General features: G+C 53.0%; 1 protein-coding gene and 1 long non-coding RNA gene across 2 annotated transcripts; one reads left to right on the top strand and one right to left on the bottom strand.

The window, feature by feature from the left end:
- Nucleotides 1-957: 957 nt before the first annotated feature.
- On the bottom strand, nucleotides 958-3,413 carry LOC147646441 (uncharacterized). Its single transcript, XR_015281870.1, has 3 exons — nucleotides 3,185-3,413; nucleotides 1,488-1,525; nucleotides 958-1,044 (listed from the first exon to the last, which is right to left on the bottom strand). It is a non-coding gene; the product is annotated as an uncharacterized LOC147646441 (long non-coding RNA).
- A 14,574-nt stretch (nucleotides 3,414-17,987) lies between these two features.
- Nucleotides 17,988-24,996, top strand: LOC147646440 (serine/threonine-protein kinase PAK 1-like). The gene is made up of 11 exons (XM_086873427.1): nucleotides 17,988-18,113; nucleotides 18,569-18,606; nucleotides 19,010-19,514; nucleotides 19,723-19,786; nucleotides 20,112-20,160; nucleotides 21,170-21,279; nucleotides 22,045-22,162; nucleotides 22,556-22,655; nucleotides 23,074-23,270; nucleotides 24,175-24,312; nucleotides 24,764-24,996. The coding sequence occupies exons 1-11, from the start codon at nucleotides 18,035-18,037 to the stop codon at nucleotides 24,854-24,856; spliced, it is 1,491 nt and encodes a 496-aa protein (XP_086729553.1). The 5' UTR covers nucleotides 17,988-18,034; the 3' UTR covers nucleotides 24,857-24,996.
- The last annotated feature ends 1,386 nt before the right edge of the window (nucleotides 24,997-26,382 follow it).

Raw genomic sequence — 26,382 nt, 5'->3', positions numbered from 1 at the left:
TCAGCTGAGAATTCTGAGTGGCACTGACAGAGATCCTCAAAAGGCCCCACCAACAAATTAATTGACACACCCCTAGGGATGCCAATGAAGGAAGCCATGGGTCATGTAATGCATGTATGACCAAAGTCAGCAAAAACCACCTAAACCATGGAATTGTCCCACCTCACTAGGACAGGCAGAAATTTAGAGGTTAAACAGGGAGTGTCAGGACAGAAGAGGCAGGAGGAGGAAAACAGCTCTGAGGAGAAAAAACAACCATCTCTAAAGGGGTTCTTAGCAGCACAAGACAGCACTCAAGGACTTGCAGCTTTGCCCCCACACTAGGCTCCAATGCAGTTTCCAAAGCTGCAGACTTCACCACAAAACGTATCAAGAGAAACTTGCCACTTGTGGATTTTGCCTCAGAAGAAGGGTTCAGAACTACACAGTTTGTTTCTTTGGCCACACAGGACAAGAATGGCCGGCCACAGCTTCATGGACAACACAATCATCTCCTTGCAGCTTATCAAAAGCCAAAAGACAGGTGGCCTAAAAGACTCTGCAGAAGTGAAGAATTACTCCAGAAAACTGCAGAACACTTCTCCAGGTCATGCAGAGGTTTCCAAAAAGGGACAGCAAACAAAGCAAGCCCTGTGAGCCCCAGAAATGCCGTATGAGCCCTTGGCCATGGCTTGGCAGAAGCCAAGAGACAGAGCTTCCCTGAGCCAAGCAGCCAGCTGCTCACCCGCAGGCAGCAGCGCTTTGGGGCCTCAGCACGACGGCTCAAAGCCCAATTTCCAGCTGCCACGGGATGGGGGAATGGCTGGGTGCTGGCAGGACTCCAGCACTCAGCATCCTCAGCCAGCAACAGCAAGTGCTGGCTGCTCAGAAACTTGCAGCTCTGCCTTGCACTAAAGACAGCAGCACCCAGCACTGGCACTTACTGTCTGGGCATGGTCAGGCTGGGCTGTGAGGCTCGTGCTCCTTTTGCTCATTTTGCTCCTCTTTGGCCTCTTCTCCAGGAGCAGAGGGAGCCACAGCAGAGTCTGCTCTTGCTTCTGGGCTCTGTGGACAGATGGTGGAGTTAGGGACAGGCAGCTCCCTATCATTTAGAACCTTATTTCTCTTCAGCTCGATTTCTACAACCAGCTCTACCAAGCACAAATCATCAGCTTTGACAGCAATGGGATTCTAAGTCACTCCAACTAAATTAAAATGGGTTAATTCAGCCAGGCTGCAAATAGTTCTGAATTAGAGAGTTCACCCTGGCTACTATCAGCAAGCAACGTTCTCTCTGCAAATCTGAGCTTTGAGTTCTTTTAAAGCTCTGCAATGGAAAATTAGGAAATAGCCAACAATGCCTTTGCTATTGCTGTTGTAAACATGGAAATGGATCTTCTTTCAGCCCACCCAGCTGGCCCTCTGCACTCTACTGCCACAGGCCAAGCTCACAGTTCCCTGCACAATTCTGAAACACCAGGAGCATCAAATGTTCCTTTCTGACTCACCTCAGGATCGGCACCTCTGAACACACGGCTCAGATGACCTGCAGTGGGCAAGGAAAAGGAACCAAATTCTTTGAGAAAACTGGAGAGAACCGTGGCCTATTTAGAGCAGCATCTGAGAAGATCTCCCAGTCTGCATTTTCAAAGGTGTCCTGCTTGACTGGTGTGGTTTAAAGCAGCAACTAAAAAATCACTAGGAAACTTACTTATTTCTTGCTGTGAGATATGGATTAGAACAAGAGCAAAACAGGCTTAAAACTTAAATGGAATAAAGAAAGTTTATTGACAAAAACTACAAGAATAAGAAACCAGAATAAAACTTCCAGAACAACCCTTTTCTCCCCCACTACCCAACCATTCTCTTGTTCACATGACAACATAGAGACAAAAATACTTTGGAACTTTGGTCTTTACAACAGTCCCAATTCCTGCTGGAGTCTTTTCATCAGTCTTTGTAGAGAAACAGAAGTCTTCTTCTGCTATCTATGGAGTTTCTCACAAGAAAACGATTTTTCTTCATAGCTTTCTATTTCTCTGATGCCAGCTGCCCAGAAATCTGCCATCAGTTGTCTCCTCCCATTTCCCATCACTCTGAGGTGTGTTATGGGTCATGAGTCTAGGGATGTCATTTTTATGAATGAGTTATTCAAAGGCAAAAGTTCTCTTTATCTGTTTTTCTGAGCCCTCCTGGAAACAGAAGTTTTCTTTTTTGCTTCTTAAAAGACACAAATCTTCAACTCTTACTTCTCCCCCTCTGTTCCAGCATCTCACAGTGTCACAACTACTTCATCATTTGCTCAAAATCCACACTGTGAAACACTCCATTCCTCCCAATATACTCTGTCATGAATTAAAGGAGGTTTTTTCAGAACACTACTGTCCATCTCCATAGCTTTAACAGAAAAATATTTCAGCTTATTAAAGCATCTCCTTATTTCTCTTCCCCCTCTCAATTTAATTTGTTCCTTCACTCTCTTTGATGGGTTGATGGTTGATCACTCCCTCTCTCTCTCTCTGGGAAAAAAAAGGATTAATCTGCAAGTCTCATGCAGGTAGTAAAAGAGTTAAAATCTTGCTCAAGCTGCAGATGTTGATGGTGTCAGGTTTCAGTTCAATGGCAGAAACTGCAAACCAAGTCAGGCTGGCTCCGTTTCTCCCCCCACCCCGCCCTCTGCAGCCTTGTCCGGCCTGGAGGGGGGAGGAGGCCGAGACAGAGCCCTGTGACCTCGTCAGAAGCCAGAAACCAAAGAGAGCAAGAAATTCCCGGCCTCACATCTTCAGGTGGTGTTCACAGGTTGATCTCACTTCTCAATAGTTAAAACCGCTGCCAATTCTCACCCATGTCCAGGAATTAGTCAGGAGAAAAAACTCCCATCAGCCTCCAGCAGTTTCAACTTCCCCAGCTCTCAGAGCTATCTTAAAAGTAAAGTCACCCCAAGAGATTGAGCCAGCAAAGTGAGGAAATGCCAGACTCTGCTGCCACAGGCTCTCCCGTGGAGGGAACAGAAGCCCTGCAAATGCTGCCCGCAGCCCCCTGGCTACAGACACCCCGTGTTTTGCTGAAGGTGTTGACAGGAGCTTTACCAAACCAGGGGCATCCTCATGGTCTTTCTGTTTCAATAGCAGCCCGGTCACTAAGAAAGAGCAGGGAGACCTACAAAAGCCAGCTCAGGTTCCAGCCAGGGAAAACCTCTACTTACGTGCCAGGTTCGTGAGGTAATAGCTGGCGTAGGCGATGCCATAAATGGTGCAAACGGCAGCAGCGAGCTGCTCCATCACTGTAGCACTGCTGTGCCGGTTTGCACACTCTGCTCCACCACAAAAACAAACAAGGCTCCTGTCAGTGTGCAGCTGCCCACTGACAAACGCCTCAAGCAGGAGGATGCTCCTGCACTGAGCAAGCCCAAGAGCTGCTCTGAGCCTGAGGCCTTCCGTGCACCAAGGCAACCTTGGGATGTCACCACGACAAGGTGGCATCCATGCCCTGACATCACAAAGCCAATGCTCTGCGCTGCTCTGGGAATTGATGCAGAGCAACCCAACCTTCCCTACAGCAAACACAAAATTGCCTGGGAGCTTCTCCTCTGTCACAAAGGGTCACAAATCCTTTGGTGGGCTGTGGGAAATGGAAAGACAGAAACTTCCACAGATACTGAAGGGTTTGATTCACAGCCTTGGAAGGAGCTTGGGTTCATGCAATGCTAAAGGTTCACAGACGTTTAGTCGAGAATTCATAAGCTTATGTTCCTATAGCTGCAAGTAAGAATATGCCATAAGTAAATAAAAAACTGCAATGAGTGAGATGGTGGAGAGATTTCAACTGTAATTGTGTGATTTTATAGAGTAAGTTATGAATCTAAATATTATCCTAAGAAGCACAAGTGTGTAGGTGAGCTAGCAGTGTATTGGGTGAAAAGCAGACACAGTGCAGCAGAACTCGGCAAAGGTGAAAGGTGATTAAGTAATAATAACCTTTTTCAATTTAGTGCATTAGCCAAAAAATCAAATTAGCGAATGTAAGCCATCACTGCACCAGGCTGAAGCTGAGGATCCCCAGCCAAGCTCAGAGGGAGGAGAACACAGCATTTGTGGGATCCTTTCCAGTCTGACTTGCTTTAGCTGGAGCCTGGGGGAGGAGAGAGCAGGAGAAGGGTTGGCTGAGTCCTCTCCCCTCTGCCTTGCCCTTCTCTGCTGGATCCTCAGTTCATCCCACACCCACCCCAAGACTCCATCCCCATCCTACTGGTGGTCAGAGGATTAAAGGAGATAAAGAGGAGATTAAAAAGATAAGAGAGGAGAGAAAAAGAGAAGTTTAAATGCAGTTTAAATATGAAAGAAATGCATATGTTAGTGAGTGCTGAGAGTTCCAAGGGAGCTGAAGGGTTTGGGAAGGGCCAGGAGCCCGTGAAGGGCTCAGGAGCTGCTGCTGCCGGGAGGGAGGAAATGCACCAATGGCTCCCAGCAGAGTCTGTGCTTTGAGGCTCTTTCCCAAACAGCTGCAGGAGGGAAAGCAGCTGAGTTTGGAGGAAGAGTTTTCTGCTGAGGTTTCCTGTTTGGAGCTGTCACAAGCTTGAGCTGCTCAAGGGAAACGCGGCTCTGCTTCCAGCAGGGCCCAACTGCCCGGGAGCACAACTTGGTTCCCTGGCCCTGAGCCAACGGGCAGCAGCAGCTTCTGTTCCCTCCTGGCTCTTGTGTCATTTCCAGCAGCACAAGACACACCAAGAAAAGCTCCTCCAGAACACGCCATGAGAAACACAACCTGATTTCATGGCATGAAGGAGCTCTGACAGTCCCACGGGCTCAGGTTTGTTTGTCAGTGAACAGAGCAGGGAAAAGCACAGACACATTCCCTGCACAGGGAATTCACAGGAGGAAAGTGCAGCGCTGGAGGATGTGCTTGGATACAACGTTCCCATGGCAGTTTTGGGGATAAAATTGTCAGGAGAGAGAAAAGAAAAAGTGCTACCAAGGGTGGGCTGGGGAGGGCTGGTGCTTCCCGGGAGGCTCCCGAAGCTCAAGAGGACAAAGCCCAGACCTTGTCCAAGCTGCGAGCTGGGTCTGAGCCAGAAACCAGGGGGTGGCAGAGACATTGCTGCTGAAGGGCTTCAGATTGCCAAAGCTAAAGTGTCCAGTATCAAGGAACATCTTGAGGTTATGGAAGTCCCAGTGCCCACGTTCCATCCCCTCATTTCAAACTGAAAGCAGAGCTCCACTTGTGACTCTGCTTTTTAATAAAGAATGTCAAACTTCAACAAAATTCCCTTAAAGACCCCATGAAGGTTCACACTGTGAGAGCTCACTCGAGGCAGCCCCAACTCCTGCCCTGGCTCAGTCCCTCTCAAGCCCACTGTGCTTTCCAGCTGCTTTGCTCCAGCTCCCCCCAAATCACCACGAATTCCACTGAACTGAAACAAATCCAAGTCCTCGTGGGTCGGGACAAGGGCAGGGAGAGGTCACTCAGGGATCACCATCAGGGGCACAACAGCCCGACACAGGGAAATGAACTGAACTTAGGACTGAGCAAATCAGACCAGGAGAATGAGGATTAAAATCAGTCTTGAGAAACACCTCCTCCCGCTCCTGAACTTTTCTGTCCGGGCCGCTGCTCGCGGGGCACAGAGAGGGGCCCGGCCGTGTCCCTCCAAACCTCCCTGGGAATCACCCCAGAGCCCTCAGCCTTCCGTGTGCCCATCCCCGGGGCCCCTTGTCCCTCCCAATGGCTCCCGTGGCTCTCCCAGTCCATCCCAGCCTCTCCCAGTCCATCCCAGCCTCTCCCAGCCTCTCCCAGTGACCCCGCCTGTCCATCTCGCCCCTCCATGGATCTGCCGCCCCTCAGCCAATCAGAGCGCGCCTCTCTGATGACTCATCAGTTGCCGGGCAGATCCACAGAGCCGAGAGCCCCGCGCTGGTCTCGGCCTCCCAGTGCCGCGCACTTCATTCCCAGTCCCGCCCAGTGCCACCACAGTCCCTCCCAGTGCCACCACAGTCCCGCCCAGTGCCACCACAGTCCCGCCCAGTGCCACCACAGTCCCGCCCAGTGCCACCACAGTCCCTCCCAGAGGCCCCAGAGTCCCTCACACTCCTTTTTAGCCATACCCAGTCTATTCCGAGTTCATTGTCACTTCACTCCCAGACCTCCACGCCCTCATCCAGTGTCCCAGTATCTGCTCCCATCTCTTTTAGAGCCACCCCACTCCCTCCCTGTCCATTCCCAGTCCCTCTCAATGCCACACCACTCCTCTCCACTCTCTCCCAGTGTCCCCAGCGTGTCCATCTCGCTGGTGCCCTCCAGCTCCCAGCCCGGCCCCGGCCGCCTGCTCTGCTCCCGGATGGATTTCTCCCCTGCCCACATCCAGCTGAGCTGCTCCCAGGGCCAGCAGCAGCTCTCGGGCCACGTGCTGGCCACTGCCGTGCTCCCCAGCGGGGACTGGAGCCAGCAGCTCCTGGTGCTGCTGGAAACCGCCCCCGGCAATGCGGGCTCAGCTCCAGCTGCCAGGTGGAGCACGGCAGCCTGGAGCACCCCCTGAGCCGGCACTGGGGCACGGCCCGGCCCCCACAGCGCCGGGGGCAGCGGGGGAGGCACTGGGGGGGCCCAGAGGGGGATTGGGGGGTGCTGGGAGGAACTGGGAGGGAGTTTGGGGGTGCCGGGTGTCACTGGGAGGGATTTGAGTGAGCCTGAAGGAGCTGGAAGGAGATTGGGGATTGGAAAGCAGGGATTGGGATGAGGTTGGTTGTGCTGGGAAGAGACTGGGAGGAGACTTGATGAGTCCTGGTGGGGCTGGGAAGGGACTGGGAGAGGGTCTGGGGGTCCAGGGGCAGAGGGGGGAAATTGGGAGGGGGCTGTGGGATCCTGAGAGGAACAGGAGGGGCTCTGGTGGGTCCTGGGGAGGCTGGGAAGAGACTGGCAGTGATTTACCAAAATAGCAATATTGATCCAGTATCAACATCGATCTGTTAATGGACAAAAAACCTCTCCAACAGTTTAAAGTTACAAAGTGGATGTTTAAATCCCAGCACTGGGTAAGTGCAGGAGTCACCCCTTAATATGCACTGCAAGTTGACAAAAGATTCCAGTGTCTATTTATGTACAAAAGTCTTAAATATCCAAAATACTAATACATATTAATACCAATACATATGCATAATGCTAACATTTCCCATTCCCCACTTCGTATTAAAATGTACGGTAATGAATTTAAAAAGTCATTCTGCCTGCGTGATGGGTGCCCTAATTAGAGGAGGGGGTCGTTTTGGCAAGGAGGAATCATCAAGTGATGAAGGAAAACCGCTCTTCCTCACTCTCACCTTTCTACCTTTACAATGGTTAACATTACAAATGACATTTGGTACAACTCCAGTTTCCTCCCTTGTGACTTTGAAATGGGTTTCCAGATGTAAGGTCTCTGATGTTCCTGAACCCGTTTATCACTTTCTCTTTTCTCATTATAAGCACAGAAAAACAAACACACAATGAAAAGGAATTTTTTACCTCAGTCTGAGATTCATTATCTCAAATCCTGCTTCTCACTTCATCATTAACTCTAACTAGTTCCAACAAGGCCTATCTCTAGCCAAGACCCCTAATTTTTCTAAAATTACTAATTGTTTAAAATTAATTAGTCCAAAGGAGGTTTCAGAGGGTCCTGGGTGGGCTGTGGGAGACTGGGAGGGACCTTGGAGGGGCTTGGGGTGTCTGTAAGAGGTTTTGGGGGTCCTGAACCCTGCAGACACCCAGGGATGCTGTGAAATGCTGCCTGCAGCAAGATGCTGACAGGGATTGGAGTCTCCGTGTTGGGCTTTGTCTTCCTGGCACTGGGGCTCGGCTTCTGCCTGCGCAGGAAGGTGAGGGGGGATCCCGGGGGTCGTGTCCTCCCTCCCCACAGAGTGTGTGTGCTCCCCTTGGGCCCCTCAAGCCTGGTATCACCTTCTTTTCTCTGCCCACAGAGCTCCTGAGGCAGCAGGAAAAGGTTCTCTAGGATTAAAAGTCAACGAATCCACTCTCCCCAAGGAATTCCCATTGTTGTTCTGTGTCCCAGTGGATGTTCCTGCACCTGTGTTCATCCAGGTGCCCACAGGGAGCCAGGAAGATGTGGAGCCTCCCAGCCAGGTGTCTTCCCAACACGCATCACCAGGACCACGGATCACCAGGGCTCTGCCCAACGGGGGTCACTGGGGATCATCCAACGCCCATCCTCCCATGGGGGATGGAGCTGGAGCAGCGCACGAAGCTCTTCCCGCACTCGGGGCACTCGCAGGGCTTCCCTTACTGGTGACTCCGTTGGTGTTGGGTCAAGTTAGAGCTGGTGGAGAAGCTCTTCCCACACTGGGGACACTCGTAGGGCCTCTCCCCACTGTGGATGCGCCGGTGGACGGTGAGGTTGGAGTTGTCCTTGAAGCCCTTCCCGCAGTCGGGGCAGCGGAAGGGCCTCTCGTCTGTGTGAATCCGCTCATGTAGGAGGACATGGGAGCTGGTCCGAAAACTCTTCCCACACTCAGGACACTCGTAGGGCCTCTCCCCAGTGTGGATGAGCTGGTGTTTTCTCAGGTAGGAGCTCCACCCAAAGCTCTTCCCACATTCCAAGCAGGTGTAGGGCCGTTCCCCCGTGTGGATCACCTGGTGTATCATCAGGTTAGAGATATCTCTGAAGCTCTTCCCACATTTTCCACACTCATACGGCTTTTCCCCAGTGTGGATCACCTGGTGCCGGATCAGGTGGCAGCTGTGGCTGAAGCTCTTCCCACATTCCCCACACCCATAGGGCTTTTCCCCAGTGTGGATCCTCTGGTGCCGGATCAGGTGGGAGCTCTTTCTGAAGCCCTTCCCACACTCCAAGCACTTGTGGGGCTTCTCCCCCAGCTCTGAGCTCTGGCTGGATCTCTGGCCGTGTTCCTGGCACTGGGGGGATCTTTCCTCCTCGCAGCTCCCTGGGCTGGGTTTGCAGCCCTTCCTTGTGTGGCACCTCCAGGACTTTTCCTCCTCCTTTTCCATTTAGACACGGTATGAAAATTCCTGATTAGGAGGAAAAAAAGACAGGAGAGAGCCTTGGACTGGGGGTTCCTCCATGCCCAAGTTCATCTCAGAAAGTCATTTGGCATCTTGTGTCTGTAACAAACCAAAACACCAAGATTCAGCCCAGACATCCTCCAAACATCAAAACTAGATCAAAAAGATCAAAAACTAATCAAACACCAAATTCAGGCAAAACCCCCTCCAGCATAGAAAGATTCAGCCCCTGCAAAAAGACAAAGCACCAACATTTAGCCCAATAAAGCTCAGAAACAACAGGATTCAGCCCAGTGAAAATCGTGAATCCCCCTCTCCAGTCACCTGCTGACTGTGGGCAGGGAAACACTCCTGGGACTGCACATACAGGGAGGGAGTAACCTTGTGCTGCTTCCTCTTCCTGCTCCTCCTCCTCCTCCTCCTCCTCCTGTGGCCCAACTCTTGCTCACACCTCTTCCTCCTTCTGTAAAACCCGAGATAGATATTTTGACCATTTTGTTCCTCACCCCTGCTTCTCCTTCCCTTCTCCTCCTGCCCCCAGGCCCAGCACCCACTGCCGCCTCCCTCTTCCCCCCCAGTCCCACAGCATCCCACCGCAGGGGCACGGATGCAGCTGGGCCAGCTCGGCCTGGGGCAGCGCTGGGCTCTCGGCCGCTTCCGCCCGCACTCGCTCCCCACTGCAGCCGCTCCCGCCACCACAGCGCGGGGGGGCCCGGCCTTGGCGCTCCCCCCTCCCACCTCCCCAAATTCCCCTCCAGGGGGGCGCCAAGGCCCGGGGGGGAGGGGCGCAGCTGGGATCCAGGTAGAACCATTGAGGGGACAATATGGAATGCTAGAAGGGCATCCTGGACAAAGGGATGATGACCCCAAAATATCTCTCAAGGGTCCCTTGGGAGCATGTGGAGGTCGTTTGCACATTCTCCCAGAGCTAACTAGGGACATGGACACCCAGGGGGGCAAGAAGGGAAGTCCAGAAGGCATTTAGACAACAGGGGATGGATGGTGTTGGTGTCCTGGGAAGGGATTGGCTGAAGGGGAGTGTGCAGGAATGTGCTTAAGGCAAGAAGCAGCAGGAGGAATCCATGGGGTAAGAAAAAGGATGATGGAAAAGAACTGGAAGAGAAAAATACTGAGGATTGTGATGTTTTCCAGAAGGGTCTTATCCTCAGCACTTGCCAGCTGACTCAGATCCTTTGTATCCCAGTTTTGGAGGACAGGAAAACAAGGAGGTGAGGATTTCAGGGCGTTTCTCTGAGCTGGGAGCGGCAGGAGCGGGCGCAGAGCTGCGGCACCGGGAGCACGGGCTGGGGGGCTGTGGGGAGCTGTGGGGCCGGGCCGGGGCTGTGGGGCAGCCGGGGCTCAGCGCCGGGCGCTGCCTGAGCCCAGCACCCCCCGGGCAGGGCCGGCAGTGGCCCCCGGCCCCCAGGAGGCTGCGGGACGCCCCGGCCGCTGCCCGGCCCCGTGGAGCTGCCGGCCCTGCCCGCCGGGGGGGCCGCCTTTGGACACTGCGGCAGGACAGGGACCGGCTCTGGGATACGGGCTGGGGAGGGGAGCCTCAGCACAGCCAGCACGAGGAAGGAACAGCTCACAAATGGCGATTAGACCTGCAAGGATCCAGAGGATCCTTTAAGCATTTCCTGGTGGGTCCCTGGAGAAAGGAAGGGTTTTGCAGAAAGCTCAGCAGCTGCCACACGATGAGCACCCACAGGCACTGAGGGGGCTGCAGCAGCAACAGAAGAAGCCCCTGCAGCACTTGCTCACAAAGGCTCAGCAGCTGAATGCAGCAAGGGATGAGCAAAAGGCCAAGCTGAAGGCAAAGGCCATGGCACACTTCCTACAGCCCCTGAGGGATCAAGCCCAGGGCCCAAGGGGGCCCCAGCACCCAGGGGACACCCTCGGCCACAAGCACCTGGCACAGGCATTGCCCTCCTGGCCAGGGCACAGCCCACCCAAACAGCCCCTGGCAAGGAATCAGCCTTCCAGCTGCAGGGCACAAGGACACTGCAAGCACAGACAGCAGCAGCCTCAGCACCAGCAAGTCCAGCCCTTGATGGACACGCATTCTTAGCGGTGGCACAGCTCCCATTCCACCAGGGACCCACCACACTGCAGCTCTTGGGAACATCCAGGGTGGCTCTGGATCCAGAGGAGACCTTTCCTGATGGACACAGGGGCCTCTCCATCCACTCAGAATCTTACACCTAAAGGTGTTAGGGAATATTTTAATTATTAAGGCACTAAGTGGGAAACATGAGTAGGTGTGTTTTATTCAGCCACTATTAGCAGATGTGGGGGATGGGTTTAAAATGCAGGAACTTTTATTTGCTCACAATTGTGATTGTAATTTACTGGGAAGGGATTTGATGGCAAAACGGGGAATGCAAATTAATGTTGGAAAAGGTGATACAGAGGCTGGTTCTGTTGTACCTCTGTGTCAAATGTCAGGCAGAGCCTAGGCTGAAGTGAACCCACAAGTGTGGGCAGCCCCAGGGAAATTGGCAAAATTAGATATGGAGCCTCTCCAAATTTCCCTTAAGCAACCAGGACAAGAGGTGTCCAAAAGCAATCCCCTGTTCCAAGGGAGGGAAGGAAGGGCTCACAGCCTGTCTGGGAGTCCTGCTCAAGGCACGGCTTGGGCAGCCAGGGATGGCTCCCTAGAATGCTCCTATCCTGCCAAACAAGAAATCCAATGGAATCCACAGAATGCTGCAGGACCCAAGAAGAAGAAATGAGATGATGAAACTGAGGCACCCCACACTCTCAGATCCTTACACCAGCCTCAACCAGGTGCCCTCCTCACACTGCTGCCATTCACAACTTGATGCAAAAGATGCTTTCTGGGGATCTACCCACTCACAGAGGATGCAAACACAATTCTGCCTTGGGCTGGCAACAAGAGCTAGAAGGGAAAATGCTCAAGACATGGACGGTCCTTCTGCAGGGATGCACGGAAGCACCGGCCTGATTGGGGCAAGCCTTGCAGGAAATATCAAAGGAACTGACCTCACCCCCAGGGACTGGCTTCATGCAGGATGTGGAGGACTTGATCCAGTCAGAAAAACAAGGAGAAGAGGTAGAGGAAGCCTCTGTGAAATGGCTTCATTTTCAGGCGAAAAAGCAGCTTTGAGTTGCTGAAAAAAAAGGGCAAACATTACAGAAAATGTTGAAATATTTTGAGACCCATTTTGACTGAAGGCTTGTGGTGTATTGACTCTGAAAGGGTCCAGTGAATCTGAGAAGTAATGTTACTCAGGACTAAAATGGAGCTTGAACAATTCTTACAATTAACAGGGAATTGTAGGAGCTGGACTGAGTATTCTATCTTTTAGCCAGAACATTCTGTGACTTCTTTAGCCCCAGATAGTCTCAATGTTATGGTGTAGATATAAGAAAGAGAACAAAACTTAACAAAACTAAAAAAATAAAATGATTGATGCCCCAGCCATAGCTCTTGCAGACTCAGAAATCTGAATTGCAAGGGAATATTAAACAGGCCACCCCTGAGCCTGCACTGAAGGCAACGCAGCAGCAGCCAGGGCTCCCCAGCGGGGGAAGCCCCTGCGCCTGCCCACAGATCCTCTGCTCAAATCCTCGGCCTGGCCACCCTCCTTTGCCATCTCCAGCCACTGCGGGACAATCCTTGCTCTCACTCTTGCACCTTCAGGCCTTTCTGTGCCTGCCCTCGCCACAGCTGCTGGGGAAGGCACCGGGACAATTCCACTCTGCCTCTCAATTACACTCACACTCTGCCCTGCCTGGGATTCAATTCTGGCAAAATAGACCAACTTGAAAATGGTTTAAAATCTTATTTCTCTAAAGGGACTTGGTTTGCCTTTGCCTTGGTTTTCCTTTGCCTTGGGGAAAGGAATTTTAAAGGGTTTTTTAAGGGATGTTCCACCACTCAGCAGAGATGTGTTTAACATCTCCACAGACTGGGAATAGCCCAAAAGATTCCCCCCAAGATAACGACCATCAACAAAACATCAACACCCAGCAGCAAACATCAACCAACATCTTACCCCAGACACTGCCCCAGGCACAGCTGGAGACACCTGGTCTGGAAAAGGCTGAGCAGGAAATCCAGGAGTGCCCACCTAATTCACATCACAGGCACAGAAATCCGGGTGCAACAGGAAACCAAATCCTAACAACTCCACACCTTGAAACCAATGAACAATAAACCAATGGATTTCTATGGGGTCAGAGTGTATGAATTTAGGAAAATCTAGTCAAACTCGTGTGTCATGGAATGATTTTCTCTGCACACCCAGCCTAAGTGTGCATGAAATTATTCCTGTTGCACATTCTGGCCAGAATCAAGTAATGTCTTATTTTTCTAAAGACATTGTTGAAGAGTTTTTGCTTTTCTCAGTTTCAGTGAAAGGATTACACAGTTAGAGTAATTTTTTGTAATAATTTTACTTCTCTATTGTCGGTTCTGTTTGGGCCAGTGGTATGAGAATCAGTTTTAGTCCTAGGAGAATGAAAAGAAAACACTTGATTGCTTTCTCATTTTTGTTTTATATTTGTACTTGACTCTTAGTCATGACAAAATGATGGTATGAGTTTTTTGATGTTCCCATTTAAACTGAACTTTCAAAACTAGAAGAGCTTTAAAGTTGGTGCTTTAACACATAAACAATTAGTAGAATATTGTTTAAAAAAAAATAAACAGCAGATCTGTGGGGGGCCACGTGTGAGTCATGGGATGTCTGCCCTGGAAGAGAAGCTTTGCTCCAGGCAGCCAGGAGAGGAGCTTTAGAAATGCAAATTAACACTGATGGCCCAAAGCCTGCACAATGGACCAGGGGCTTCCTGCCTGCAGGAGGAATTGGGCTGATTCCAGGAAGGGAAAAACAGAGGCAATGAGTGAATCTGCTTGGAGATAGGGCCAGGGACTTGTACATAAGGCAACAAAGGGAGAAACCATCATTTTCAGAAAATGTTACTAATTGACAAGGACTGCTGCTCAGACCAAGTCCCGATACATTCCTGATCTTCCAGAAGAACGAACACTTCACAGAGCCAGGAATATCGGGTGTTATACAAAAAGGACATGCAGTAGGCGGATCGGGAAGGCTGAACCTTCCAAGCACCTCGGCCAGTGTTGGGCAAAGGGACAGGGACATGCGGCCGGGAAAATCAGGACAAAAACGAGGCCGCGTCCTCCAACAACTGGAGAGAGCGCACGGCAAATGCCCCATGGCCTCTCCCTTTGGGCAGCAATAAAGTCACTTGCACACCGCTCCTCTGGCTCCTTGGGCCACACAAACCTCTGGCGCCGGGAATTTTCCCGCCCGGCCCCGGGCCCAGCGCAGCCACCTCCGGCCTCCCGACACGAAGCGGGACGAGCCAGCGCTGCTCCGCCACCGCCTCCTGCCGAGGCCCCAGCGGCAAGGAGACCGCGGGCAGCCGCTCCCGCAGCGCCCTCAGCCCAGGGCCAACACGGGCCGGCCACGGCACAAGCCACCCGCCACAGCCCCCTGCCGCCCCCTCCCGGGCCCGCAGCGAGCCCCGAGCCCCCGCAGAACCGAGCGCGGCTCCCACCTGCGATGGCCGGGGCCGCCTCCGAGCTCCGCCGCCGCCTCACCGGGCTCCGGCCGCTGCTGCCGCCGCTGCCGGGCCCGCACAGACGCTCCGGCAATGGCGGCTCTCCTGCCCCACGGCCGCCCTCGGGGCGCCAGCGGGGCCGGGCTTGTCTCCGCTCTGCCCAATCAGCGCGCGCCAGAACCACGAGTGACGGCAGAAGCAGCCAATCGCAGCGAGCGGCGGGCTCTGCACACGGCACAGCCCCGCCCCGCGCTCTCAGGGCCCGCCCCGGGCTGCGTGAGGGGAAAGGCGGGGATGAGGAACAGCCCTGGAACGGGCCCGGCCCGAGCCGCCATTGAGCTCCCAACACAAACAAAGTTCTCCGCACCTCCCGGCCCGCCTTGCCCAGCCCTGGCTGCTGGGTGGCTCCGGCTCGGCGGGAAACTCTGGAGCCTCATGCACATCTAATTAGGAGCATCAGTGCATCGCTGTGATTTCCCCCAAAAAAGGGAACACCCCCCCCCCCCCCCTCCCCCCCCAATCCCCTTTGGCTGAGTGGAGGAGAGGAGAGATTTCTTGCACAAAACTCCCAAAATTACCAAAACCAAAGCGAAGTGAACCGGGACCACCCAGCAGCGCCTCTCTGCCGTCCCAGCTGAAGCCCTCGCTGGCTGCTCCAGGCTGGATCGGCACACTGGGAGCACTGGGAAGGGGCCCCGGCTCGGGGCGCAGCCCCCGGGGCAGCCCCACGGCCCCCACGGCAGCTCCAAGGCTCCGCCAGCCGGGATCGAACGTGGGACGGGGAGCAGGGGAAGGGACGGGGCTACCGGCGCCGAGGGAATACGAGGGACACCGGGGGCACTTCACGAGCATTTAACGCAAAAGATAAAATCATAAGGGAGACAAAAGCAACAGCACCTGTAGCACCATAGCACAGGGCCACACAAGGACATGTCCCACTGCTGTGGGGTGATGCTGGCCCGAGTCCAGGCACCCACCACAGCTGCTCTCTCACTGCCCTCCACAGCCACACAGGGAGAGAAAATTTAACCAAGGGTTCATGAGTTAAGGACCTGAGACTGTTTCCTCATCAAACAGAGTCATGGGCAAAACAGGTGATATGAATTGAATTTATTGCCAATAAGCTCAGAGCAGGAGAATAAGAAGACCCTTAAAAGCACCTTCCTTCCACCCCTCCCTCCTTCCAGCTCTGCATCCTAACCTGGCAGTGCAGGGATACAGGGAATGGAGGCATGGTCAGTTCATCTCCCAGGGCTTTTCCTGCTGCTCAGGGACAGGAGTCTTTCCCCTGCTGCACTCTGGGATCTCTCCCACCAGAGAGGTCTCCAGGAACTTCTCCAACCTGAGTCCATTCCATGGGAGCAGCCCCCTCACAGTGCTGCAGCGTGGGTCACTGCCACGGGGTCAGACCTTCCAGGACAGGCGGCTCCAGCGGGGGCCCCTCTGTCCACAGGTGTCCCCTGGGGTCACAGCCTCATCTCAGGCATTCCCCTGCTCGGGCATGGGCTTCTCCAGGGGCTTTGGGTGTATCATTATTCTGGTGAATCTTCAGGGGCTGTCAATCTGCAATTCCCATTGTTAGTCTGTGTTCTGATGTATGTTCCTGCCCCTGTGTTCATCCAGGTGCCCATGGGGAGTCAGGAAGATCTGTTTGGTCAAGATTGAGCTCTGTGAGAAGCTCTTCCCACACTGGGGACACTCATAGGGCCTCACCCCAGTGTGGATGTGCCGGTGCCTGATGAGGGTGCAGTTTTGTGAAGCCCTTCCCACAGTCAGGGCAGTGGAAGGGCCTCTCCTCTGTGTGAATCCACTGACATTGATGAGACCTGAGCTCCTTGGAAATCTCTTCCCACACTCAGAATGCACTGGTGTGCCCCGAGGTTGGAGCTCCAGCTGAAGCTCTTCCCACATTCCAAGCATTTGTGGGGCTTCTCCCTGCCATGAGCTCTCTCCCCCAGCTCTGAGCTCCGGCAGGATCTCCAGATGCCTTCCTGGCACAGGGGGGATCTTTCCTCCTTGCAGCTCCCTGGGCTGGGTTTGCAGCCCCTCCTCATGCAGGATCTCTGGGGATTTTCCTCCTCCTCCATCTGGCCATGGCTTTGGAATGACAAATCCTGGTTTGGCGGAAACCAAAGTGGGAGTGCCTTGGAGTAGAGGCTCCACCTACCCAAGTCCATGTCTAGAGCTCAGCAGGAGTCTTGTGGCCATGAAAATCTCCAAAATATCAAGATTCAGCCCCAAAAAAGTGTCCCAGGATTTCCCCATCTCTTGTCTTTCCTATTTGGGATTCCAGAGGTTTCCCTTCCCTGGGATGATGGGGGTCCAAGGGCTCCAGGGGTTCCCCCTTCTCTGGGGTCCTCCTTAGCGATGATCCAGGGGCTTTTGGGGGTCCATGGGGTCCCTTCTCCCCTGATGCTCTGCTTTGAGATCCCAGGGATCCCAGGAGTCTCTCCTCTCCAGGCTCCCACCTCTCCAAGCTGCCAGGATCCCCCAGCTCTGGGATCGCCCCTCTCTGCTCTCCCCATTCTGGGGGTCCCAGGGGTTCCTCTCCTCTGCTCTCCCAGGGGTCCCCAGGACCAATGTCCTCCCCAGCCAATACTGGGCAATGGCCACGTGGACCCCAAAGATCCCCCAAGGGGCTCAGCTTTGGGGTTCTGCAAGATCCAAACCTACACACACAGAGGGAAAAAACCTCCCAGGGACGTCAGACAATATTTGGCGCTCAATTCCGCAATCTGCAAGTTCCAAACACACCCCAATAAAAAGACCCTCTCAGGGACCCCCTGACAGATTTGGGACCAGCTCCCCCTCCCTGCTCACCTGCAGGATGAAGTGGGGGCGATGGGCCCGTGGCCGGGGGTGCTGTGGACACAGGGGGCACTGGAACCTCCAGCTTCTCCTTCTATTCCTGTTCCTGCTCCTCCTTTTCCTTTCTCCCTCCTCCTGCTCCTCCTCCTTCCTAATCCCACCTCCTCCCCAGTTCTGCCTTCTGTATATTTACAGTGGAGAATTTTGCTTGTTTTTAGAACTAGAACAAAGATTCCAGATGGAACAAGCCTTGCTGGTTTTATTCAGCAGTATCAGTGACTACAGGTCGTCTTTGCTTTGGTTTGGTGCTGTCCTCGTTCCTCCTCAGTGCTCAGACTGGGCTATGGGGTGTCCTTGTTTGCTGCATTTTCAGAGTTCCTCTTGGATCCTTTGGGCAATAGGCCGTGCCCTGGGAGGATTCTTTGTGCTCCTTTGTGACACAGGAGAAGCTTCCAGGCGGTTTTTGGGTGAGCGGCTGCTGTGGTGTCACAGGAGCATTGCCACGTCCCCGTGGTGTTCCCGTTGCTGTGGGACACGGAGGCCTCAGTGTCCAGAGCGGCTCTGGGCGCCTGCTCGTTGCCAGAGGATCCTCCTGCCCGAGGCATTCTCAGCAGCCAGCCCAGCCCCTGACGGGTGTCCTTTGGTGCTTGCAGGGGTACAGTCTGCAGACGTGTGCAGCGCAGCCAAAATGATGCAGCAAGTGGTTGCTGCAGTTGGCACTCTGTTCTCTGTGGCTTATTCGGGGTATTTTTTAACCCACTTGGCACGTAAGTTGAGGTTTTCCCTCGGTGCAGCCTCTGTGGCTTTGGGCTTGCTGTGTGCTTTCTGTTCTTCATCTGCAACGGAGTTGACTCTGTAACCAAATTGCCATGAGGACAGGGTTGGTTTGGGAGAGCTCCTGCCAGCAGCTGCAGCTGAAAAAGGGGGTGTCTGCAGCCAGCGGGGCGTGCACAGCATTTGCAATGAGGCCTGGGGGGTTCTGTTCCCTCAAGCAGGGAGTCTGTGGCAGCAGAGCCTGGAACTCCCTCCGTTTGCTGCTCCAGCCAAGAGCTGACACAGCCCAGAATTTTGTGCTGCTCTCTTGCTTGCTGTGTGAAGGGCCTGTGGCTCCTGGAGGGATGCTGTGAAAGCAAAATGCTCTCTCGGGCTTGCCTTGCTCATTTCCCACCACAGGCAGTTTTTTCCTAACAACATCTGGTTCACGTTCCCTCTCCCGTTGCAGGGCACCTCATGCGTGGATCCCCAGCAGCTCCTCCTTCGGTGAGTGGCAAAGGAAGCTTTGGTGTTCAGAATTGTGCAGCAAGTTGTGAGCTCGGCGTGTGGCAGCCGAGTGCCAGCCTGGGAGGCTGAAGGGAAGTTCCTGTCAGTGTCTTTGCAGCAGCAGCAGCAGCAAAGAGATCCCTGGCAGTTTTCTCTGTTTCTGCTGAAGAGCTTTTGAAGAGCTGCAGGACTGGTTTTGCAGGCAGAAGATTGCTTGCTGGCTTTAGCCATGCTGGAATATGGAATTCCCAACAATAAGTGGCAATGTGGGCTTTAGCCCATTGTTAGTTTGAACAGCTCTGAACCCTATTTCTGCTTAGTGCAGCTGGATGTGTAGCTGAGGATAAAGAAGGTGATAACTGAGATAGAACTTCCCGTCCCTCACGCTCCCGTCTGTCCACAGGGCACCAAAGCAGCATCAGCACCTCCTCTGGCTCCCTCTGCTTGCAAAGAGGAGGCCAAAGAGGAGGAAGAGAGCAGTGAACTTCCCGCTGTTCTGGGAGACGAGGGCAAACACCCCGCGGTTTGGGAAAACAACGGCGAGGCTCCCGCGGTGTGTGACAAGGACAGTGGACATCTCCCGGTGGGGGACGAGGACGGTGGATGTCCCTTGGTGTGGGATGAGCATGGCCAAGCTCCCATGGCATGGGACGAGGATGACAGCAATCTCCCGGTGTGGGATGAGGACAGAGAACGTCCTGTGGCTTGGGAAGAGGAGGGTGAACCAGCAGCATTTTGGGAAGAGGATGAGGAACCTGCACTGCTTTGGGAAGAGGATGGAGAACTTCCCTCTGCTCCTGAAGAGGACACCGAAGCTCCCTGTGCTGCAGGATCCTGGGCTGAACATTCTGACAGCAGCACAGCCCTGCAGCCAGAGGGGAGCGGGGAGTGGAGCCTGATGCAGCTGAGTACGTCTGCTCTGTTCCTGTGTGCCAGAGCAGGGTGCTGTGTGTGTGTCTCAGCATCAGCTGCACCCAGGGTTGCTCTGCAGCTAAATGGCACAGGGTCATTTATTGTCCTTCCCCAGCTGAGAGCAAGGGGCTCCCGGCCCCAGGGAGTGGGGCTGCATTCTGGCTTTCATCTGAGAGGGAGCATCTTCCCCCTGGTTTCTTTCAGGGAACACGGTGAGCGTGGGGGAGCCTGCCGAGAAATACCTGGAACTGGAGCAGATTGGCCAAGGGTAAGTGCAAGGCAGTTACTTCTGCACAAGCAGGGCCCAGGTATTTTGCTGGTGCAGGATGCAGTGAGAAGTCAGGAGAGCTCCAAACCCCTTCAGACACTGGGGTACGATGCTGCTGTCTCTCAGTGCTGATCAGAATTGATAACTGTGGTCAGAAGGCACCTTGCATGGCAGAGGGCTGGTGGCTGCTGTGCTGTTGTTTGAAGGGTGGATGCACTCGGGTGTTTTGTGAACGCTGCAGACAGCAGAGATCTCCTGTCTGGGCTGCCTTTCACTGCCAGGGCCTAAAGCGCTGCTTCTTTCTTCTCTGCTGTTTTGTCTCCAGGGCTTTTGGAACCGTTTCCAAAGGACTCGACAGGGCCACGGGAGGAGAGGTCAGTGTCAACACGCCCAGCACGTCTGGCAGCTCTCGAGGGCTTTCCCCTCTGCTGGGAGCTGTGGCTGGAGCTGTGGGGCCCAGCAGAGCTTTCCTGCACAGGCTGCTCCTCTGAAGGCAGAGCAGGGTCAGCCTGCAGAGCACAGCTGAGACAGACTTGGTCCTTCTCAAGTGCCCAAAGGAAGGCAAGGAGGGCAGCGGTGTCTGTCAGAGCAGGACACGCTGGCCTGGTCTTCATGTCTAAAAGTGTGAATGCATCAGCTGGTGGAGACTGAGGCTCAATTTACCTTCATCCCAGCCTCGGACAGGAACACTATTTAGCAGTTTTATCATCCTGAGTTTCATCAGGATACCTCAAGGCCTAATTAAGGAGAGATCCTGCTTGGGCTCAGTTTGGGGTTTTAGTCTTACTGCAGCTGTTCCCACAGAGACAGGAGAGAAATGAGAAGATGGATGTGCAGAGCAAAGCTCTCTCCTAAACCCTGCAGCTGTGTTTGGGTCTGGTGTCAGTGGCAGCTGTGACAGGGATTATCTGAGCAATGGATGTGCACGTTTGCTTTGTTGTGCTATCCCAAACAGGGCAGGGACATTTGAAATCATGGCCAAATGCCATAGAATTGCTAAAGGGTTCCCGGCTGTTTTGCTCTGTGTGCACGGAAACAGAATTACCTCCTGCTTGCAAAATGTGTTGGAATAATAATCCTAAGAGTGTTGAGGCCATTTGAGAAGACTGTAGGTGCAGAGAATGTTGTTAGAGCTTTGAGGCTGACAGCTGAGGGAGCATTTCTGCAGAGCTTACAGAGCCAAATGTCTCTGGCCATGAGTCCTGTAACAGCCCCAGCGAGCAGAGCAATGGGCTGTGGGAATGGCACTTGCTGAGCTCTGGTGTCCCATCCCAAGGCAGTTTGGCACAGCCCAGCTCGCTCGCTCCAAAAAGACTCGCTCCGTCTTTGCTGTGGCCTCCTGCCACAGACTGCTCCAGTTAAAGGTCTGCAATGTCCCTTCAGGTGGCCATCAAGAAAATGAGTCTCAGAGGGCACAACAGGGAACGAGCTGTGAATGAGGTCGTGGTCCTGAAGGACAAGAAGAACCCCAACATTGTCAACTCTCTGGACAGGTGAGTGCTTCAGGTCTTCTCCCGTGCACGGGCCCTGCGTTCATCTTTCCTGGCATCCCCAGTCTGTAGCCTGTTCTGAAAATGCCTGACCCGGCCATATCTTCCCAGAACAACAGCCTGGCACTTCACTCCTTCCATGTGCTTTTGTTGCTTTGCTTTGCCTTTTTCTTCAACTTCACCCCATTTGCTGTGTTTTACAGCAAGTGCTGATAAACCCTGGTAGAAATTATTTTCCTTGGCTTCTTCTTCCCAGCCCTGTCCCATTGCTGCAGATGCCAGGAAGACCAGGTTCTTGTTTCCAGAAATGCCTCATTTGCCCATTTTTCCATGGCCCTGCTTGTTTCTGAAGGGACTTTGTGCAAGGTTTTCCAAGCATTTGACTGCTTTTGCCCCAAGTGCTGCACGGCCTCCTCCCCTGGATAACTCTGGAAGTTGTGTTGCCTTGTTCCGGAGGGAATGGTGGAACTGATGAGTTCAGATGCTGAAGCAGCTGGGGACAAGTGTTGTGGTTCCACATTGAGCTGGGCTGTTGCTAAAGTGCATTTTTCACCTGCTTGCCATCTAAGGCCTCTCCTTTCTCCCGGGTGCCTCCTTCTCCTTTAGACTGGGCAGATTCCAAGGCCTGTGCAGCCTGGCAGGAATGTCTCTCCATCTGATTCTGTCCTCATTGACAAGTGACCTGGGAACAAAACTCCACTCTGGGCTTTTCCCTGGGGGAATTGAGCAATGCACATTCATCTCTGTGCCATTGTTCTCCTCTTCCAGCTTCCTTGTTGATGGAGATCTCTGGCTGGTGATGGAATACATGGATGGAGGAACTTTGCAGGACGTTGTCAGACAGACACGCATGGCTGAAGGAGAGATGGCAGCTGTCAGTCAGGAGGTGAGGGATCCTGCTTGTGCTTCCCATGGCTGGGACACCATGGTCCTTCCAAAGAGGCTGTGAGAGCAGAGTGGCTCCATGCTCAGGCCTTTGTTTCTGTGTTGGTTTTATGAGCTGGAGAGGAAAGAGCCTCTGAAGTGAATGGCCGGCAAATATCACTGCATTTCTACTCTGTTCTTGTCTTCTTTCCTGCTGTTGTGGTACTCTCTGTCTTTTTTGGATCTGATTTCCTGTTCTCAGCTTTGCCTTGAACCTTTTGCCTGGAGCTTGTCTGCACTGCACTCCTGGGCTGTCACAGCAAAGTTGCTGCTGGCAGAATTCTAAACTGTCCTTTCTTGTGTGATATATTCCAGCCTCTGATTTTTTCCCCTCATGTTTCTTGTTGTCTCTCAGTGTCTGCAGGGCCTGGATTTCCTCCATTCCATCCGGGTGATCCACCGAGATCTGAAGAGCTCCAACATCCTTCTGGGAATGGACGGCTCTGTCAAGCTGGGTGGGTGTTCCTGGCCAGGCACGGCGTTCCCGGGGTGCGGCTGTGGGGCTGCTTCCCAGTGAGGGCCAGAGCCCCACAAGTGCTGCTGGTGGCACTGCCCAGCCCCTGCTGCCAGCTGAGAGCGGCTGCCCCGTGCAGAGAGCTCAGGAGAGGAGCAGGCTGTCAGGAGTGCCTTTGCTCTGGGTATGGCCCTCCCAGAGGGGCAGGAGTTGCAATCTAAAGCTTCAAAGGAAATCAGTAAAGCCAAGCATGAAAGCTGAGGGCTTCTTTAAGGGTCCACTTCCATCTTTCCTTGGCTACAGCCCTGAGGACATTTCCAGCTGGATTCAGCACTGCATTCCCAGACTGAGAGTGGGGAATCTTTGTGCTTGGTTTCCTCATTGCAGCTGCCTTTGACAGTGCTTGTTTCTGTCCTCAGCTGATTTTGGCCTCTGCGCTCAGCTCAGCCCTGAGCAGGACCAGTGCAGCTCCATGGTGGGCACTGCTCACTGGATGGCCCCAGAAGTTGTGACCAGTTCTCCTTACGGCCCCAAGGTGGACATCTGGTCCTTTGGCATTGTGACCATCGAGATGGTGGAAGGAGAACCTCCTTACTTCCAGCAAACGGGGGCCATGGTAAGAGGCAAATTCTCCAGGCTTTGCAGAGGCCTGTGAGCACAGGGTGACCCTGCACTGGGAGGAGCAGCTGGAGGTTTCTGCACATCGCAAAGGGAATTCCCACAGCACCTGAGCCTGAACACAGACAAATATTCTGCAGTCTCCAGCAACAATTTGCTTTGGCATTTAAGTTGTTGCAGCTCTTGTGAGGATCACCCAAATACATGAAGCAAGTGCATCAGCTCTAATGCTGTCTTGCAGAAAACCCCAAACCAACCCCAACACCCACACCCAAACCCAACAAGATTTCTGGAGGAGTTTCTAAAAGAGGTTTTGTGAGATGAACTCCCCCTGGCTCTTCTCACTGGGAAACTTGTCTAAAACATGAAGATGATTGTTTAACATCCCCACACTCTAACATATTTCTTTCCTTCCTTTTACTTTCTCTGTGTCACCAAGCCTGAGCTTTCAGCCACACAAACCTGCTGTTCCTTGCCTGGCAGTTTCTGGCATGGGGCATCAGGAATGCTTTTAACTTGAGGGTCAGTGGCACTGCAGAGATGCATTTGATATAAGAATCCCTTGAAATAACACAGGCAGACCACACTGACTCTTGAAAATGGCCTGTAAAGCTGGTGTCTGTATTTGGAGAAGCAAAATGGGCTATTTCTGATGGAGGTTCCTACTGACAAAGTCAGCCAATGCAATCGGCTCTGAAGGCAAGATCATTTGGATGTTGCAATGGCTGTGGCTGCACCAGGGTTTGGGTTTTTTGGCTGGCCCAGAAGAATGAGCTGTGAGCAGCAGCATCTGTGCCAGGGAGGAAAGTGCCCGGGGAGCTGGGGCAGAGAAAGCGGGCTGGATGTGAGCACGTGTGGGTGTGGAGGAAGCTGTCAGAGCGCTGTGTTTGCTTTTCCTGCAGGCCCGCGCTCTGATCCGGCAGAACGGGAGCCCGCAGCTGCAGGAGCCCAGGCGCCTGTCGGCTCTGCTGCGGGACTTCCTCGAGTGCAGCCTGGAGCCGGACGAGGAGCGGCGCTTCTCTGCCCAGGAGCTGCTGCAGGTGAATGCCAAGCGGCTGCGGGGGAAACGGCAGCGCCAGGGAGGGCTTTTCTTGTGGGGCCCCCTCCCATCATCTCCAGTCCCGCTGCTTTTCACACGCAAAGCCAGCAGAATCCTCGCCTGCTTTGGCTTGGCAGGCTCCTGTCGAGCTCATCTGGAGCTGGTGCCCCGCCACGAGCGGGGACATCTTCAAGCACATCAGGTGGCTCAGAGCCCTGCCTGACCTGAGCCTGGATGTTTCCAGGGAGGAGCCACCTCCCACATCTCTGGGCTCCCTCTCTCAGTGTTTCCCCACTCTCCTGCTACAGCAATTCTTCTTTACATCTAATCTGAGCCTGCTTCCCTCTCTTGACTTTCAAACCATTCCCCTTTGTCCTGTTTCAACAGAGCCTGTGAGGAACTTGAGTCTGGAAAGTAACAGTTCATTTCTTTCTTTTTTATCCCTTGGGCAGCACCCATTTTTGTCATCAGCCAAGCCTCTCTCCAGCCTGACCCCTCTGATCACTGCAGCAAAGCAACTGAGGGAGCAGCGCAGGAGGAGATGAAGCCCTTGACGAGAGCTTTTCATTATAGTAGTTAGGAAAAGTAGTTAGTTATGTTAGTTAGGACTGCTAGTTAGTTAGGGTAGTTAGGACAGCCTGTTTGTTATGGCAGTTATTTGAATAAAATCTCTGTTAAACCTCAATCCCTTGAGGTGTCCTGTCCTTCTCCCGCTGTGCCTCAGCTGCCCGGAGCACTGCGAGGGGAGAGCGGGCCCAGCCTCGCCCAGAGCTGAGCCCCAGCAGAGCCTGGCAGAGCCCAGAGCAGCCTCGGCATCTGCAGAGTCAGCCTGGAAGGAGGCGCTTGGAGCCTTCTGGGCTGCAGCCGGCTCTTGCTTACAAACTGTGTGCGCTGGAAAATGCCTCTGGTTCTGCGGGAGGGCAGAAGGGGCCCGGGGAAGGCCCAAGTGCTCCATGCAAGGGAAAAACCTGCCCTGTGTTTGTGATAAAGAACTATGTTGTTGTTGCCCTTTGCTATTATGTGCTGGCTTTTGCAAATTATTATAATCACAACGATTTTGATATAGTACAGTTTGTAATCACTTCTAACTGCTTTTGATATAGTAGTGTTATAAATGACTTTCAAATTTCCAAACAATCAAATTTAATTAATTGATAACATAGCTTAATAAATTGGATACAAAATAATAAAAGAATAGAATTTAGTAAAAGAATACAATTTATTAAAAAAGAGATACAATTTAGTAGATATATTCAGATGCATATTTATATATATATATATATATATATATATATATATATATATATATATATATATATATATATATATATATATGTGAATATAATTGGCCAGTGGTTACAAATGCTTAAGGCATAAGTAAAACTGACGGGGTGTAGGGGGGACGCTTCTCACCTCACCTCACGTACGAAACAAAGCACTTCAAGCTAAACTTATATACTGTATGCTTATACATATTCATTAATGTTTCCCATAAGTTTCCTCCTTTTTCTGATTTTTCTGACCATTTATTTTCTGAACTACATCCTGTACCTTAATTTTGACGTGTAACATCTGCAAAGGGGTACATCTGCTTTGTAACACTGATTCTTGATCGTTTCTAATGATAACTTTAGTAACAGTTGCAATTTAAGTAGCACGAATCAATTCCACTTATTACACTGGGAATGGGGAACCCCTGCACTTCCATTTCTGGGTGAACCCCCCTTCCTTGGCACAGAGACTCCCTTGGACATTCATTTTGGAGCACCAGGACACCCTGGTACCCCCTTCCCCAGCCCCAAAAACCCTGCACCCCCTTATCTGGAACCTGGAATCCCCTTAAACCCCCATTCTCGGGAATGGAAACCTCCCAGAACCCCCATTTCTGGACACCAGGACCCCCCTGAACCTCCATTTTCAGGCACTGGGACCCCTTGAACCCCAGAACAGAGGAAGGGACCCCCCTGAACTCCCATTCCGCTGCAGCAGGACCCCCATGCACCCCTGTATCCAGGACTGGAACCCTCCCAAACCCCCCATCCTCACACCCTAGTACCCCCCGCAGCCAAGC

The sequence above is a fragment of the Cyanistes caeruleus genome, unplaced genomic scaffold (genome assembly GCF_971803275.1).
Source record: "Cyanistes caeruleus unplaced genomic scaffold, bCyaCae1.hap1.1 HAP1_SCAFFOLD_98, whole genome shotgun sequence".
Classification (NCBI taxonomy): Eukaryota; Metazoa; Chordata; class Aves; order Passeriformes; family Paridae; genus Cyanistes; species Cyanistes caeruleus.
Note: the sequence above shows the minus strand (reverse complement) of the source record. Positions and strands in the feature narration are given on the sequence as shown.